Below are 17,717 nucleotides of genomic sequence, written 5' to 3'. Positions count from 1 at the left end.
CTCCTGGTAGACATACTGTAAGCAACTTGAAAATCTGGCTGTTTCTTAAAGTTTTCCCACAGGACTTGTGATTGAGTGTTTTAAGTTGCTAGCTGTGTTGTGACAGTGTGTTGTTTGTTTTAAGTTGTGTAGCTGTGTTGTGTGTTGTGTTACTCACTGCCTTCCTTGTTTTCTCAGGTAGTACTGTTAGTCTGGAACGGGGCTGTGAACACAGAGGATCTTAATGAAGCTGGGGGTGTTACAGACAGGATGGCTTTCCAGTCATTTATCAGTGGTCTAATATACCTGTACAACAGCATTGCCTTCTGTACAAACCTGTTATTTTCTATTTTGTACCAAAAGATTGCATTCTATGTGATGTATTATTTTTCAAGTACCTGCTATCCTGTCATTGAGGTACATTGTCTGATGATGGAATACAGACAGTACCACTGGTGGGTAAGACAGGGCTAAAGTAGAATTAGGAGATGACCTATAAAACTGTACAAAAAAAGAAACTTGAAATCTAAATAACAACGTGAAAACTACCCAGAATCTGTACTATATAGAGTCGATGTACTTTAGCCAAAGTCTGCTGAAAACTTTAGTTCATAATTATTATTATTATTATTATTATTATTATTATTATTATTTAACCTAAATCTGGTCAGGACCGATTCATTAGGTTGAGCAGATCAAGACACCAAAAAGTTCCTTTTAAGATGTTTGCGTACCTTGACCTTTTATTTATTTGTTTTGCTAGTTGATGCCATTATCATTTAACAAAACACAGCTATCGGAAGGACATGCTATCTGAAATCAGAGTAAGGGAATGAAATGCAGAGATTTCTGAGCCAGAAAACAAAAGTTTTGTTCAATAATCCTCCCATGTAAGGTCATTGGTTTCAAATGTGTAAGGCATTTTACTAGAAGTTATTAAAACTGAAGGAGTCCCTAGTTTTTGTCCGATAAGACAAATATCCAAAAGCTTTCAGTTGGTCCTAGTTAAGACAGGGATTGGTGGCAAGTATGTCAACAACAGTGGTGGAGAAAATGTGTTCGGCACAGAGCCCTGATGTTTGGTAGGTACAACCTCCACATTGTCATGACTTCCACTGTGGCCCATAGGTGAAGAGGAACTACGGGAGGGTTCCCGTGTGAGCAAAAAGCCAATTCTGCTGTTGAGTATCAAGTGACTGTATAACCCACCCTGTACATTACATCACTTACTGTATAACCCACCCTGTACATTGCATCACTTACTGTATAACCCGCCCTGTACATTACATCACTTACTGTATAACTCACCCTGTACATTACATCACTTACTGTATAACCCGCCCTGTACATTACATCACTTACTGTATAACCCGCCCTGTACATTACATCACTTACTGTATAACCCACCCTGTACATTACATCACTTACTGTATAACCCGCCCTGTACATTACATCACTTACTGTACATTACATCACTTACTGTATAACTCACCCTGTACATTACATCACTTACTGTATAACCCGCCCTGTACATTACATCACTTACTGTACATTACATCACTTACTGTATAACCCACCCTGTACATTACATCACTTACTGTACATTACATCACTTACTGTATAACCCACCCTGTACATTACATCACTTACTGTGTAACCCGCCCTGTACATTACATCACTTACTGTACATTACATCACTTACTGTATAACCCGCCCTGTACATTACATCACTTACTGTACATTACATCACTTACTGTATATTACATTACTTATTGTATAACCCACCCTGTACATTACATTACTTGCTGTATAACCCACCCTGTACATGACATCACTTAGTGTATAACCCGCCCTGTACCTGACATCACTTACTGTACATCACGTACTGTATAACCCACCCTGTACAAGACATCACTTACTGTACATCACGTACTGTATAAACCACCCTGTACATTACATCACTTAGTGTATAACCCGCCCTGTACTTTACATCACTTACTGTACATTACATCACTTTGGCACAATGCCATGAGGCAAGGCAAAGCCTGTATAGGTATGGCTTATGAAAGTGAGGTCAGCATCAACTGAACCCAATTATAAAATGCCTTAGTGAATATTTCTAGGTGTGGAGGTTTAACAGAACAGGAATCACCTTCATTTTGTTTAACATTCCTGTTACTTTGATAAATTTCTTTAGGCTCGTTCTGTATGTGTCATTTAAGCATGAAAATTATTGTAAGCGTGTGTAGGAGGAATAAAACTGGGTGAGGAACAGCCAAACTCAGCTAACAAGGTGAGGTTGCTGAAGACAGTTTACTGTCAAAAGTCATACACCATGGCAAGACTGAGCACAGCAACAAGACACAAGGTAGTTATACTGCATCAGCAAGGTCTCTCCCAGGCAGAAATTTCAAGGCAGACAGGGGTTTCCAGATGTGCTGTCCAAGCTCTTTTGAAGAAGCACAAAGAAACGGGCAACGTTGAGGACCGTAGACGCAGTGGTCGGCCAAGGAAACTTACTGCAGCAGATGAAAGACACATCATGCTTACTTCCCTTCGCAATCGGAAGATGTCCAACAGTGCCATCAGCTCAGAATTGGCAGAAAACAGTGGGACCCTGGTACACCCATCTACTGTCCGGAGAAGTCTGGTCAGAAGTGGCCTTCATGGAAGACTTGCGGCCAAAAAGTCATACCTCCGACGTGGAAACAAGGCCAAGCGACTCAACTATGCACAAAAACACAGGAACTGGGGTGCAGAAAAATGGCAGCAGGTGCTCTGGACTGATGAGTCAAAATTTGAAATATTTGGCTGTAGCAGAAGGCAGTATGTTCACGGAAGGGCTGGAGAGCGGTACACGAATGAGTGTCTGCAGGCAACAGTGAAGCATGGTGGAGGTTCCTTGCAAGTTTGGGGCTGCATTTCTGCAAATGGAGTTGGGGATTTGGTCAGAATTAATGGTCTCCTCAATGCTGAGAAGTACAGGCAGATACTTATCCATCATGCAATACCATCAGGGAGGCATCTGATTGGCCCCAAATTTATTTTGCAGCATGACAACGACCCCAAACATATAGCGAAAGTCATTAAGAACTATCTTCAGCGTAAAGAAGAACAAGGAGTCCTGGAAGTGATGGTATGGCCCCCACAGAGCAATGATCTCAACATCATCGAGTCTGTCTGGGATTACATGAAGAGAGAGAAGCAACTGAGGCTACCTAAATCCACAGAAGAACTGTGGTTAGTTCTCCAAGATGTTTGGGCCAACCTACCTGCAGAGTTCCTTCAAAAACTGTGTGCAAGTGTACCTAGAAGAATTGATGCTGTTTTGAAGGCAAAGGGTGGTTACACCAAATATTGATTTGATGTAGATTTTTCTTCTGTTCACTCACTTTGCATTTTGTTAATTGATAAATATAAACTATTAACATGTCTATTTTTGAAAGCATTCTTACTTTACAGCATTTTTTCACACCTGCCTAAAACTTTTGCACAGTACTGTATATATATATATATAATGTGTGTGTGTGTATATATATATATATATATATATATATATATATATATATGAGTTCAGTATATACCAGTGACCTTTAGAATAAAAAAAATAATCAAACCATGACAGATCAACTTTGTAATGTAATGTCATTGTGGTTATGATGTGCTTTTCTCAGACTGCTTGCCGTCCATTGATGAACCAGCCACGACAAACAAACTGGACAATCAAGATGGTCTGCTTTCTTGGTAAAGGAAGGCTAGACTATGGAAGAATGTACCATATCAAACCTCAGCAATTAATACAATTTTGGAGCACATTTGAACAATTTAGTGGCACACTGCAGCTTTAAAAAACGAAATGTTCAACAGTTAGTTTGGTGTCACTTCAACAGTAGAAATGACTGACCAGCAGGCTTGCTGTCCTACTTCAGTGTGTCAACACAGTAAAACATGTCTAACAAAAAGAGGTTCGTAAATAGCTTTTTTTTATATATAAAGTGTTTCATAAAATATAAAGTGCATTCAATATAGTGATTGCGTTTATAATTCTTCTGAAGAACGTTTTACATGTAAGTCTTTTATTATTAAAACAAACATCTTGCAAGTAATAATATCATATTCTAGTATTACACAGGAAAGTTGGTAAACGTTAACATATATTCAAGCAGCTCCGGTAGACTTGCCGTCAAATTAATTAATTATTTGCACATCTCAATAAAATACATTAAATAAAATAATGTACATAATGGCTATTTTGGACACGGGTGCTGCAGAAGGCCAGGGCCATTTGAACGAGGGACCTTCTGGTTACAAGCCCTTTTCTTTAACCACTGGACCACACAGCCTCCCTATCTGTCTGTCAGTAATCTCTGGTACAGTTTTGTGCACACCCACTTAATCTCTAAGGGGTCAATTGCATGTGACCACCGTAGCTCTGCTTGGGGTCAGGAAAACATTAAGTCAGAGAAAGAGACATTGTGCAGGCATGCTTGATGGGAATATTTTCTTTACAGAGATGCTTAAAAGGAATGAATCAAATTAACAGGAATGTTAAACAAAAGGAAGGTGATTTATGTTCTGTTACTAAACCTCCACACTTCTAAATACTTAATAACCCTGTTGGGACTGGAGCTGCTGCTGGCTCTCTGTTTAGCGGCAGCATTGGGCCTCGTGTGAGAAGAGAATCCCCCAGCCAGGGTGTCCTTATTCGCCTGCCTTATTCTTGAGCAGGATCCCTCTTCCAAAGCCTGTGCATGTTTCAAGAATACGAGCCCTGCATGGATACATTCTCACAATACAAGGAGGGGAGCATGCCAAAGAGCTGCAGTGCTTTCAGCCACTGAATCCTTTGACACGTGGAGTCTGTTTCAATGATCTAGACCAGAGCAACCTTGTAGTTTATAAAGGAGCCATACCTAGATGACCTGTGGGCTCTCACAGAGGAATTACAAACACAAGCAGAAGTCTATTATGATACAATCAGTGTCCGATCTTAACCCAATAAGTACCAAATTCATTTTTCTTTGAAAAAATAAGAACACAAGCTGTATTCATGCCATTTGATACATTCTAAATCAATATCATTTGGGGTTTTTTAAGCCAAAAATAAAAATCTGTTGAATTTAATGTCAGTGATTCAATTTTAATTAAAAAATAAATAACTACTAATAATTCCTGTCTCTTGTGATTCTTTGTGATTTAAAGAATAGTCTCTTACTATAGTCTGCAGTAAGTCATCAGAATTTCCTACCTGCATGAAAGCAACAGAAGGTAAGAATTACTGATAGGGAGGCATATTTTAGCATTGTGTGTTCTGAATATAAGGTTAATGGTATTATTATTTTTTTATTTGGATTATACTAGTTCTATATTTATATGTCATATTAAAATGTCTCCTCACCACTGAAGATCAATGGGTAACCTCCATTCTTGCTGTCAAGTCAATCTCCTGTTTTCACTCGCTGAACCTGGGCAATGTTTTAACATTACTTAGCCCTGCAGGCAAGGACCTGGGATATCTTTGAATCCCTTCTTGTGGGAACCACAGTATAGAATATACAGTATATATAATTTTACTATAAGAAAGTTTGTACAATTGTTTACTAATCACATAGATATATAACTGGTACCAGTACCATATCCACACTCTTTACCACATGATTTTCCGAACAGGGTAGAGTGGAACTGTATTACAGGTAGTACTGCTTCAGTGGTAATTGTATTGGTATGTATTCTGGGCACAATCCAGTGAGGAATGCAGAGATGGAGGCGCTTGATCCGGGAATATGGGAATGGGGTAATTGATTAATTGCGATACAAAGGCGAGGATTAACGATTGCTTGAAACTCAACAAATAATGAACTGCATGTTTAAAATCACAATCAGCAATTCCTACAATTGTATTAAAGCACCTCATAAACTTACTGTTTATATTTAACGAAATGTTCATTTGGGCTTTTACTGTATGTGAGATGACACCTGTATATGAAAACTGCATTTCCCAGCCATGCATTGCTTTAACGCATGTTAATACGTCTATTGTCTGCGCCTTTGCATAGAAAACTACGATTCCCAGAGTGCTTTGCGTTGTTGCTCAGAGTGGACCGGGTGTTTCCGATCTGAGACCAACATAAATGCATCAGCGCTTGGTGAGGCTGCGTCAGAAGTACTGTAGTGGCAGGGTTTTATGTTTGTATATGTTTATAATTTAGGCTCAGAAGTCTTTCTTAAACAATGCTCGTGCTATTGAGGAGTTATTTAAAGTGATGTGTTTGTATTATTAATAAGTGATAGTTACTTTACATTGTGTACACTGCTGTCTGTGTAAACAACTAAGTTACATTGGACGCAACACCATAGTTTGTGTTTTTTTTTTGCATTGATAATTTAATAATATGTAGGTACCTAAATATATCTCTTTACCGCGTTAACAGAGTCTTTCTGAAGTCTGTGTAGAGTTATTTACTTTTTACGTTTTGTTCTACGCATATTCGGTTTCATTTTAACGATGAGATGATAAGTCGTGATCCCTGTGTTTGTATCAGCTTTTTGTTTGTTTGTTGTTTAACTTTTTTTAAAAAGACCTACACCTGCCGCTAGCTTAGAGTACTATAATGTCCTTACCGTTCTTAGTACGGTGTTATTGTAACTAAGATGTAATGACAGTTGTCGAATTTGGTTTTCCGGTTAAGTGCCAGTCTACCGAATGACTAAATCAAACAGACTTCCCGGGTAGCTTGGCGAGACAGCTTTAGCATCAGCATCGTTAATTTCGTTATTATTAAATAAATATTATAGAATGGCTGCAGCTCCCGCTCCGGGGGGTAGTGGTTCAGCTAGCTCGCCTGGTTCACAAGTGCCCGGCCCGGCTGGCAGACAGTTTCAGCCCATGGTGGTGGTATGGGAATGGCAGGACGATTTGGGTCACTGGCGCCCGTACAGTGGCCAGGTGAGCGGCTACATCGAGCAGTGCCTGCATGTGCAACCGCAGCTGCGGGGCCGCAGAACAGGAGGGCCGCCAAGCACCAGCACCAGCATCTCTCTCGGATATGCAGATCCCAGCCTGGCGCCCTATATCATCGACATTCCTAGCATGAAGCAGTTTCGCCAAGACACCGGTAAGTGACGTTTTATTATTATATATGATATCCACGTGATCCCAGTCTTGTCAGTCACCATTGGAGAAACACTGTGGTTAAGCAAGCAGCAAATATCGCTCTGATATTTACATGCAGCCTTTAGTCAGCCCTAAAACAGAAACGCAGTAATCATTTATTTGAAAATATCATGTTATGTTCTAAAGTAAATAGATTACATTCTCACAAGCGTTTATGTGTTTTGCTTCATCACAAACCAGACATTGTTGGCTTCCCAGTTTGTTTACATTACCTGCGGTTGTTTTAGATGCAGGAACACAATCTTCATCCATCCTTGAAGCTGTTTGGTCTCTCTAGGAATGATTCTGCCTCCTCCTAGTAATACCTGCAGCAGCACAGGCTGTGGGGTGCATGTATATGAATTGTTTTAGTGTAACAGGGCTGGGTGTGAACTGGGGACCCCATGCACTCAAGCAAACGTCTTAACCGCAATGCAAGAGAGCTGGGCTTGTGTTCAGTTGTTGTTTTTTGAGCTTTTACATCACCCCATCTCGCCAACGGGACAGAATCTGTAACGGTAGTGTATCGTACAACACTGCCTGTTACATTAGCACAGGGGAGTAAAGCTGAAATGTACCACCACACTAGTGGGCTGGACTGCTCATTCAAATCATGCATTTTAAGAGAAGACAATTCTCTAATTATCACAGAGGTCTAAGTGATGGGGTGAAATCACATGCAACAGTCATTCTGAACTTCAGTTTCACACTCAGGCTTCTAGTAAGCACTATGGCCTGCCGCTTTGAGTTTTTTAATCTTGCTGTTCCACCCTCCTACACAGAGGTGTGCTTGCACTGCACGTTGTAACCCACGTTAGCACATTGTGCTGTGGAATCGCTACACAGAGGTGTGCTTGCACTGCACATTGTAACCCACGTTAGCACATTGTGCTGTGGAATCGCTACACAAGTGTGCTTGCACTGCACGTTGTAACCCACGTTAGCACATTGTGCTGTGGAATCGCTACACAGAGGTGTGCTTGCACTGCACATTGTAACCCACGTTAGCACATTGTGCTGTGGAATCGCTACACAGAGGTGTGCTTGCACTGCACATTGTAACCCACGTTAGCACATTGTGCTGTGGAATCGCTACACAGAGGTGTGCTTGCACTGCACATTGTAACCCACGTTAGCACATTGTGCTGTGGAATCGCTACACAGAGGTGTGCTTGCACTGCACATTGTAACCCACGTTAGCACATTGTGCTGTGGAATCGCTACACAGAGGTGTGCTTGCACTGCACATTGTAACCCACGTTAGCACATTGTGCTGTGGAATCGCTACACAGAGGTGTGCTTGCACTGCACGTTGTAACCCACGTTAGCACATTGTGCTGTGGAATCGCTACACAGAGGTGTGCTTGCACTGCACGTTGTAACCCACGTTAGCACATTGTGCTGTGGAATCGCTACACAGAGGTGTGCTTGCACTGCACGTTGTAACCCACGTTAGCACATTGTGCTGTGGAATCGCTACACAGAGGTGTGCTTGCACTGCACGTTGTAACCCACGTTAGCACATTGTGCTGTGGAATCGCTACACAGAGGTGTGCTTGCACTGCACGTTGTAACCCACGTTAGCACATTGTGCTGTGGAATCGCTACACAGAGGTGTGCTTGCACTGCACATTGTAACCCACGTTAGCACATTGTGCTGTGGAATCGCTACACAGAGGTGTGCTTGCACTGCACGTTGTAACCCACGTTAGCACATTGTGCTGTGGAATCGCTACACAGAGGTGTGCTTGCACTGCACGTTGTAACCCACGTTAGCACATTGTGCTGTGGAATCGCTACACAGAGGTGTGCTTGCACTGCACATTGTAACCCACGTTAGCACATTGTGCTGTGGAATCGCTACACAGAGGTGTGCTTGCACTGCACATTGTAACCCACGTTAGCACATTGTGCTGTGGAATCGCTACACAGAGGTGTGCTTGCACTGCACATTGTAACCCACGTTAGCACATTGTGCTGGGAATCGCTACACAGAGGTGTGCTTGCACTGCACATTGTAACCCACGTTAGCACATTGTGCTGTGGAATCGCTACACAGAGGTGTGCTTGCACTGCACATTGTAACCCACGTTAGCACATTGTGCTGTGGAATCGCTACACAGAGGTGTGCTTGCACTGCACATTGTAACCCACGTTAGCACATTGTGCTGTGGAATCGCTACACAGAGGTGTGCTTGCACTGCACATTGTAACCCACGTTAGCACATTGTGCTGGGAATCGCTCCTTCGTGTTCAGGTTGCCAACAGAACGTTTCTAGCAGATCTCAGCTGTCGAATGTAACCGGGCCTTTCCTTACATATTCCATTCATAGAAAGCCTGTGAGTGTACAGTGGCTCATTGAGTACATGTTAGAAAAACTTACAAATAATTAGTCATGTCGAGATATTTCAATTTGGGTAAAAGGACATTGGAGTCCAGAGAAGATCAACCAGACTTATCCCAGGGCTACAGGGTATACGTTATTAAAGTAATTGTAGTTAACAAAATAGTTCCATAAAATTGCTCCACTCTACACATCTGTTCATTTTGTAGGTCTCAAGTGTGCAGTTTTCAAAGAAGGATCTGTTCTAGCAAACGTGTTTAATTTCAAAACATGAGATCTGCTACTACAGGCATGCTTTTAGACCATTTCACCTGGAGAGTGAAATTGTGCCCACCCCTTCACTGGCATCTTTCCTGTCAATAACCAATCAGCTGCTTCCCCTGTTGACTGACATGCTTTGTCTGCAAGGGAGGGGGTACCAGACTGGTTTTGTTGCCACCAGATGTAGGGGCCAGTTCAGGAAGCAAGTAAAATAAAAACAGGAAATAGAAAGCCCTGTAACCCAACCCCCCCTCGCATTGAAAAACAAGAAGCACACGTGGATGGTTGGGAACTGATAAGCAGTGTTGACCAGGGCTGAAGTTCTAAGTTTAGAAACTGATTACCCCGGGCTTGTAGGAAGTGGGTTTTAATCTTACACTTTTCAGTCTCTGGGGTCTGTAATGCAACCCGGTACATGTTAATAATGGCTCCTCATAAAAAACCCATAATAAAATAATACTAATGAATTCATAAGAATTACATTTTACATAGATGAATGGGGTTTGTGCTTTGTAACAGGTTTAATAAGAAGATTGTTAATCTCCTCTCCTTCCTTTATACAGGTAAGATGCGCTGTGTCCGTCAGACCCTGCTGCCCCAGTCGAGCGCAGTGGCCCGCGGAGTGACCTGGGAGTGGGCGAACGACCAAGGGGGCTGGACCCCTTACGAGATCAACGTGTCCATGCTCCTGGAGAACTCTTACCAGTCCCGCCAGCAGGGCGCAGACTTGGGGCAACTGGGCCACAATTACCTAGTGGACTTGACCGCCCTGGCCCAGATCAACAAGGCTACCAGCTTCAGGAGGCAAGTCAGGAGACAGGTCTCTGCTCCCTACCCCCCGGCCCCCGGGCCGACAGCCTCTGTGATCCACTCCGGCCCAGCCTGCTCCTGTCAACAGTGCCTGGCCAACAGCGCCACCGGCCCCATCATGAGTCGCACTCGCCACTCCTTCGGACAAGCGCAGATGAGCCGACCCGTTCTCCACGGCCCCAGCCGGACATCCGCACCAACGGCGGTGCAGTCTGGAGCCAGCTACTCCCCTTACCCCACCAAGCGGCCTCTCTCGGTGGGGAACGCGGCCTGGGGCGGCCCCTGGCTTCCAGCAGCCTCGGCAGGCACCTTCACAGCAGCAGCTCAGTCAGCTGTCTCCAACGGGTTGAGGTAGGGAGCGCTCTGCGGTCGTACTAAACACTCACTGGGGTTTGCAGCTGCTAGTCACAGGATTGAGATCAGCGGGATTACTTAGGGGTCCTTTGTGAAAACACTTATCCACTGTTGTGTTAAAAAAAATAATTAAAAAAACACACATAAGCAGCAGAGCTTTGTTTTGTTTGATCATATGTTGAGGTTCCAGCTTCCCCGAGCTGAAAATCTCTACATGAATATAAAAACGTAACTGAAGAATAATAATTCCAAGCAACAGATATTTAATTTGCTGTTTTGTTACTTTTAAGTGTTGCTGGGGTTGTGCGATCAGTAATTGGATGAAAAATGGTGTATAAGAAGGTGCCTGTTCACATGCCTGTGCGTGTGGATGAGTGTTCTCTTTATATAAGAAGGTGCCTGTTCACATGTCTGTGCGTGTGGATGAGTGTTCTCTTTATATAAGAAGGTGCCTGTTCACATGTCTGTGCGTGTGGATGAGTGTTCTCTTTATATAAGAAGGTGCCTGTTCACATGTCTGTGCGTGTGGATGAGTGTTCTCTTTATATAAGAAGGTGCCGTATGGATGAGTGTTCTCTTTATATAAGAAGGTGCCTGTTCACATGTCTGACAAATGTTGTACTGCCAGTTTGGGTACCTCAAACATTTTGTGGGGTCTGCTGCTGGACTAAGTAGTTTTTTTTGCTACAGACATCAACAGCAAATGAAACCCGTCCATTTCGACAGTATTCTTTTAGAAATTGGAAGTCAATGGAGGGGGTAGTGAGCTCTCTGACCAGTGGACTTCAACTGAACCCGACACAAAGAGGCTCTGCAGGATCATAAATAGATCGGAGCATCCAAATAGAATTTATGGAGGAAACGAAAGATGGAGACAGCAGAAGGAAGTCATAATTAGATTATGTATTCATCCCATGCAGGGTGAGGCAACCCATTGTCCAAAACAACGGAAGACAGTTAGGGGTAATGTATAGGTCTTTATGTGAAAGTCCTGTAAGAACGGGCAACTTGCAGTCAGAATTTTCTAACATGACTTAATAAGAGAAAATAGCATTAAACTTCATACCTCTTGACTGCAAGAAGATTCTGTACCCTGCAATAAACGAATGTCAAAGAAAGCTCCGTGTTCAGGACTCCTGCTGATAGGGGGAAAAAAAACGTCTGCGAGTCAGTTTATCTACGTGTCAAAAAGAACCATTCCCGGCTCGGATTCAAGCTTATGTTTCCAGTCGTAACCACAGCATAACGAGACTGTGTCTGCCTGCGAGGCGAAGCATTCAAAGAAGAAAACGCACAGGACGTGTGTGAAACCCCCACTTGGGTTTTGAAGATAAAGGAACACACGGCAAATGTGCGAAAACCCCAGCTTAGGTTTTGAAGATAAAGGCGGCCCAACTTGGGTTTGAAGATTTGTGGCAACAAAGCGAAACTTTAACTACAACGGAAGATTTATTCTGCAGACACTTGGGTCTTCAAGGAACCGTTGAGTATAATTTCATTACCTTTCCCTTGTGGAACTAGAGTAATGAATTGTAATTACAACATATAGAAATTGATAAAATAGTTCTTAAATTGCTCTTTTAACGCGCGTATGAAAAACCTCAGAGTTTGAACCTTGTTAAGTAACTGAGCTGCTTAACTCATATTGTCATATGAAGTGCTTAATTGAAAGTATACTTGTGTAATTGTTAAATTGTAGTCCAGCCTTAGCTGTGATATTTTATTAGAGTTGTAATTGAGCAAAGTTTGTTTTCCATTTAAATTATAAATGCTTGGGTTTAACTAACTAGTTATTTCGCCTGTGAGCGGTAGACGCAGGGCCACTCTGAAGTTGAGCTGAGGGAACTGTCAGCAGAGTGACGTCATCACCTACCAGCAGAGCCGCGCAGCCTGTGCTGAGATTGAGACAGAGGAGTTAATGTACTGTGTTAGAATGAAATGCTGAACCTACACTGAATGTTAGGAAAGTAATAGGATTCCACTTGTACTGTAGTTTAAATGCATTATTGAGAAACAACTTTATTAGAAGCGAGAGACATATTTTTGTGTGGTAATATATTCTGACCCCTATTATTATTTTATATATTCATTGTTTCTTCCCTTCTAGTTCTGTTTTGTTTGTGTAAACTTTGATGCGCTGCTGTAGAAAATGGTGCATTCGTAGTTATGTCTGCGCAGGTTTACACTGCTATGCTTTAGAGAGAAATGTGATTTTAAAGGTAGCAGGTGAAATTGTGTTTCTCCCACTAAATGCAACATACGACTGTGTGCTTTACAGGCTTGTTATTAGTTATAAGTATGGTGGCTGTTGACATGAAGCGGCGTAGGTAGGAGTCTGATAAATGTATTTGCCGTGTACATGCGTATGAACCAATACCAGGATTGATTTTTTTTTCCAGTTTAGGGGTCTGTTCCCATGGTAACATAGAATATATAAAAATAATCCCTGTCCCTTTAGTGGCGCCCACCTATAGTTGTGTTTCGAATCTGTGATGGTCACCAATCCATAGCGAAACATCTAAACCTGACCAATAAGAAATTGTTATACATCTGCAAAGCTGGTACCTTTTGTTGATGCGTGCAGTTGTTTGTGTGTTAAGAGAATAAGCCCTCGTTCACTCCAGTGTGTTGACTTCTGGTGCACCCCAGATGATGAAGGTCATACTGATTTCTTTTTTCATAATACTGATCGTTCTAATTTTGTATAACGGCCGTGGCAGAGGATGTGTGTTACTAAAGTTAGTCAAATGCCAAGGCCTGAATTCAGACTTCCTACCTTAGTCCAAGGGCATTGACAATGTTCTCGGTGTTTAGCTTGGATCACAGCTGCAGCCTTGTTTTTTTGCAGACGATGTCTCTTCTCAAAGTTGCTGACATGCAGATACTGTATGCCCGCAATAGGCTGCAGTGTTTTTATGGGTGCTTAATTAGCACTTCATAAAATAGCAGGGGAGTTTTGTTGTAGCGATACAACCAGTTATCCTGCAGACTAATGTTTTTTTGTTCATTTGAGTCTATGTGTCTGCCTTCCACACATGCACACCACACCACAATATTTCCATATTAAAGGTTTAATTTTAGCTTATAACTATCACCAACTATAAAGCCTCCACAACCATTCTACTGTAAAAAAAATAATTGGTACAGCTAAGCTAGAGATTAAATTTTAATCATCATTACATTTTCTGAGGATACAAGCTAAGCTAATATTATATCTGTGGCAGGGCAAAAGCCCTGCTTGTGTAAATAACGCATGTAGGAATGTAAGGTTGGCAGGGATGGGGTTAATTCTGTCCCTGCCAGCAATCGCAGGTGGCTATTCCCCAATAAGGTAATTGAGCAGAAATCCTTTGTTTGGGAAAGGGAGTTTTGACCTGTGTAATTATAGTGAAGGCGAATGCCCAGCCTATATTATGTTTGCTTGTTTTGTGTAAACTTTTTATTTTGGCCCTCGTGCCCAGTTTGTTTGTTCCTGTGTTTGTTTGTGAATTAAACGTGTGCAGCAGCGCTTCACTGCAGCTTCTCTCTGAGTCTGTAATTCCTGCCGGTAACAGCTTGGGCCATGACTCTTGTCTTGTCACAATATCACTTTTTGGCATTCTGGTATTGCTGCAATTTTAATTAAGGCTGTCTCTTTTGTTCCTTGGTTAACCGAATGAAGCTGACAGTAAAACTGCTACGCCCCTTATCATGCTGCAATCCGTGTCCATTCCTTACATTTGCCTTGCCTGCAGTTCCATAGATTAGCCCTGTAACTGCCTGCAGAAGAGGCTGACTGTCATAACTGATCATGACAGGAAATGAGGCAGAGAGAGAGAGACAGGGACTCTTGGACAGCAGGGTGTTTTTGCAGAGGAAGCAATGATTTAGTGGGCTGTTGTTTCCCTGTCCCAGCACCAGCAGACGTGCTTTTTATCACACCATGTGTGGAAGTGTCATAGCGCTGCTGAGCAACCCCAGTGGAGCTGTCGGGAGGTAGAATGGCCATGCCTGGCTTCATTTCAACACCGACACATTCAACAGCAGCAGCTGATGAGCTGGTAGGAAGCAAAGTATTAGAATTCAAGAGCTCTGAATCGCTGCAATCACATGTGAGCTGTACAACAGCTTTTAACAAAATCAGATGTTCTAGCTATTGCATCCTCCAAGGTGAGGGGTTGACATTTTTAACTTATTTTTAGCATATCTTACTTTCATGTATTTAAGTTATTTTTTACTTCGTGGTTTCGTAGTTGTTGAGCACCTTGTTGACTCCAAGGGTACACTTTTTGTTCTAGTTTTGTGTTAAGGACGTCTTAAATTTCGGTTTTTATTCATTAACCCTAGAACCGCCGCGGTTATACGCATACCTAAAACCACTGTTACATTTTAAACATAAGTATTAAAATGAAAGACAAACTATCAGATACAGCTCAAGTTTTATTCAAGCTCGATATATCAAACCTCTGCACAGCCGAAACGCTGTATTTAAATGAACAATTAAACATAAAATGGTTTCTTTTGTAACTTGCCACATATAAAGCACTACTTCAAAAAATGAAAAATTATAATAAAATAAACATTTCAAAAGAAACAGGTGTGTATATAGGTGTAAACAGGTATATGTACATACAAAACTGTGAAAACAAAATTATTTTTTAATTTAAAACTAAAGTAACACTCGGTGTAGCACTGCATCCAGGTTGAGCTGCTGCTGCTGATGCTTTGTAGGTTTCTGATCAAAATGTTTCTGCCAAACTCGCTGCGGCTAGCTTCAAGATGAAATCTCTCCTACTGATATTTTCAGGTCCAGTAGAGATAACAACATGTATTGTAAAAGGCAGTCAGAATGACTGCTCTGTGGGTTCTAGGTGGGCAGGATTATAAATTCCTTATTTTCATGATGCTGCCTTTCAAACGCTGTCAGAGTATTTAATACATGTGTTTAGGAAAAGTCAAACGGATAACCGCATAACTTTCAGACACGCAGGGCCATTTAAATATAAAAATCTCAAACCGTCAAAATGACTGCCGTGGCAGCATCCATCCCCCACTGCTGCTGTAAATTCTTAATCTTTACCCATCGCTGTCACAGCCTTGGGTTTCTGTTTTAGTATACACTAGCAGTTTTTTGCATAAAATTCACTGCCTCTGGTATGTATCAGTTCTCTACACTGCTCCAGATAATTAGGCAACACTCAGGAGTGTTTGTTAAGCTTTTTTTTTTTAATTATATCTCTCGAGTCAGTAAAAATTCATTAAATCTGTATGTTTTGATAAATAAAATGAGTATGTCCAACATCCATCCCCTGCCACAGCTGTAGATTTAGAATTCGAGCTGCCAGTGTGAAGTTGAGGACCATGACACATATCAAGAGTACGGACAAAATAAAAAATGGCAAGGAGCAGTTTATTAGAGAAGTGGTATTTATGACCTAGATGAAATCATATGAGCTGTTCATATCATGGTAAAGCAAATTAAAACGATTGAGTTACAGTATCTGGAATAACTTCCTCCAAATGTAAAAGTATAACTAACCAGAACAATTCTTCAGTACAATAAATAAGACTGAACAAGTTATTGATAATATCGCGGTAATAACTGGTTGGTGTTTGGAGATGACGATTCTGCAGTTTCACACTTTGGAACCTCATGTGTGTAACTTGCCATGATCCTTCCACACGTGCACAGTATGCAGAGCACTCGAGGTGCCTGTAATCCGTACCATGTCTTGCTTGTTGGTTTGTTGCTCAAGGTTGCCTGGCGAGGGTGATGAGAACTCTCGCCAAGCAACTCTCTTGCCTGAGTCTGTAGAGATTAGAGTTTGCTAGCACAGTGAAACCTCACACATTTCAATTTCATTCTGTTTGGTTTCATATTACCTAGAAACTGATTAACACAGCCTGAAAGCCACAGCAACCAACACTGGCTTTACCAGCTGTTTCCCAGCAAGAGCGTCGCAATCAACCTCCGTCTCCACTATCGTAGCTGCAGATCTTCACCATCACCATCACTGTCACAGCCTTGGCTTTCTGTTTGACTGTACGCAAACAGTTTCTGCATTAAAGTCACTGCCTCTGGTAGCTCACAGTTAACTTCACTGCTCCACTCAAGAGGGTTTATTAAGCTTTGGAATCCCAAAACCCTTTTGTATCTCCTCGAGTCGGTCAAAATGTCTGAGAGATGTTGGACATTAGTTAAAAACAGACTTTACACACTTACAATTAATATGTAATAAACATACATTTTGTGTATTAAATGTATAAATATAATTCTGAATGACTCGTAAAGATAGGGTAGCTTCACTTGTAATTTTTTTTTTTTAACTGATTTATTATTATTATTATTGTGTTTGTAATGGTTCTCATTGCAAGTCCTCAAATACTGTGCTTTTTTATTTTTTTGAGCAGTCGAATTCAGGAGTATCCTGTCTTGTTGCCTGCCACAGAAATATGTAACACAGCCAAAGCGTTACAGAAGTAAGAGCAGAACCATCTTCTAATGTTTGAACAGTGGATAGATATTGTCTCCAGCACAGAACTTTCTCATTGCTCACGGGTCTAATTTTAAAATTTGCAGTCGTGGCGGAGACTGGGTGATTCCAGCTTAAATAATTCTGGAGAGATGTTTCCTCCATTTGTGGTTGATATATAAACCTCATGTGAATATGGTGCCTGGGCAGGTGCTGTAAACATGCAGAGCTTTACTCTTGCCAGTGCTGAGAACGGGTCTGGAGGTGGTATATTTACCTGATCATTTTGACCTTCTTTTTTCCCATGTAGGTTCAGACCTAGACAAAACATTTATAATTTGAAAGCATGTTGCAAGGACCCTA

The 17,717-nt window shown here is 41.7% G+C and overlaps 2 protein-coding genes across 7 annotated transcripts in view; both read left to right on the top strand.

The window, feature by feature from the left end:
* The window catches only part of LOC117970252 (general transcription factor II-I-like), a 92,920-nt gene extending 87,772 nt beyond the window's left edge, over positions 1-5,148 (top strand). For all 4 annotated transcript variants that reach the window (XM_058998330.1, XM_058998333.1, XM_058998332.1 and 1 more), the window contains one exon: positions 178-5,148. The gene's annotated coding sequence lies outside the window, so the exon portion shown is untranslated. The remainder of the gene's footprint in view (positions 1-177) is intronic.
* A 931-nt stretch (positions 5,149-6,079) lies between these two features.
* LOC117963384 (probable E3 ubiquitin-protein ligase DTX2) overlaps positions 6,080-17,717 on the top strand; it is a 31,231-nt gene continuing 19,593 nt past the window's right edge. For 2 of the 3 annotated variants that reach the window (XM_058998325.1, XM_058998324.1), the window contains exons 1-2: positions 6,081-7,094; positions 10,302-10,899. In XM_058998325.1, the coding sequence (XP_058854308.1) occupies positions 6,776-7,094; positions 10,302-10,899 (917 nt within the window). In that variant the 5' untranslated portion in view covers positions 6,081-6,775. Of the gene's footprint in view, positions 7,095-10,301; positions 10,900-17,717 lie in introns of all 3 variants that reach the window. The other variant, XM_058998326.1, reaches the window with a different exon arrangement.

This window comes from Acipenser ruthenus, chromosome 24, assembly GCF_902713425.1.
Source record: "Acipenser ruthenus chromosome 24, fAciRut3.2 maternal haplotype, whole genome shotgun sequence".
In the NCBI taxonomy this organism is placed as follows: domain Eukaryota; kingdom Metazoa; phylum Chordata; class Actinopteri; order Acipenseriformes; family Acipenseridae; genus Acipenser; species Acipenser ruthenus.
This window is presented reverse-complemented; position numbering and strand designations above follow the sequence as displayed.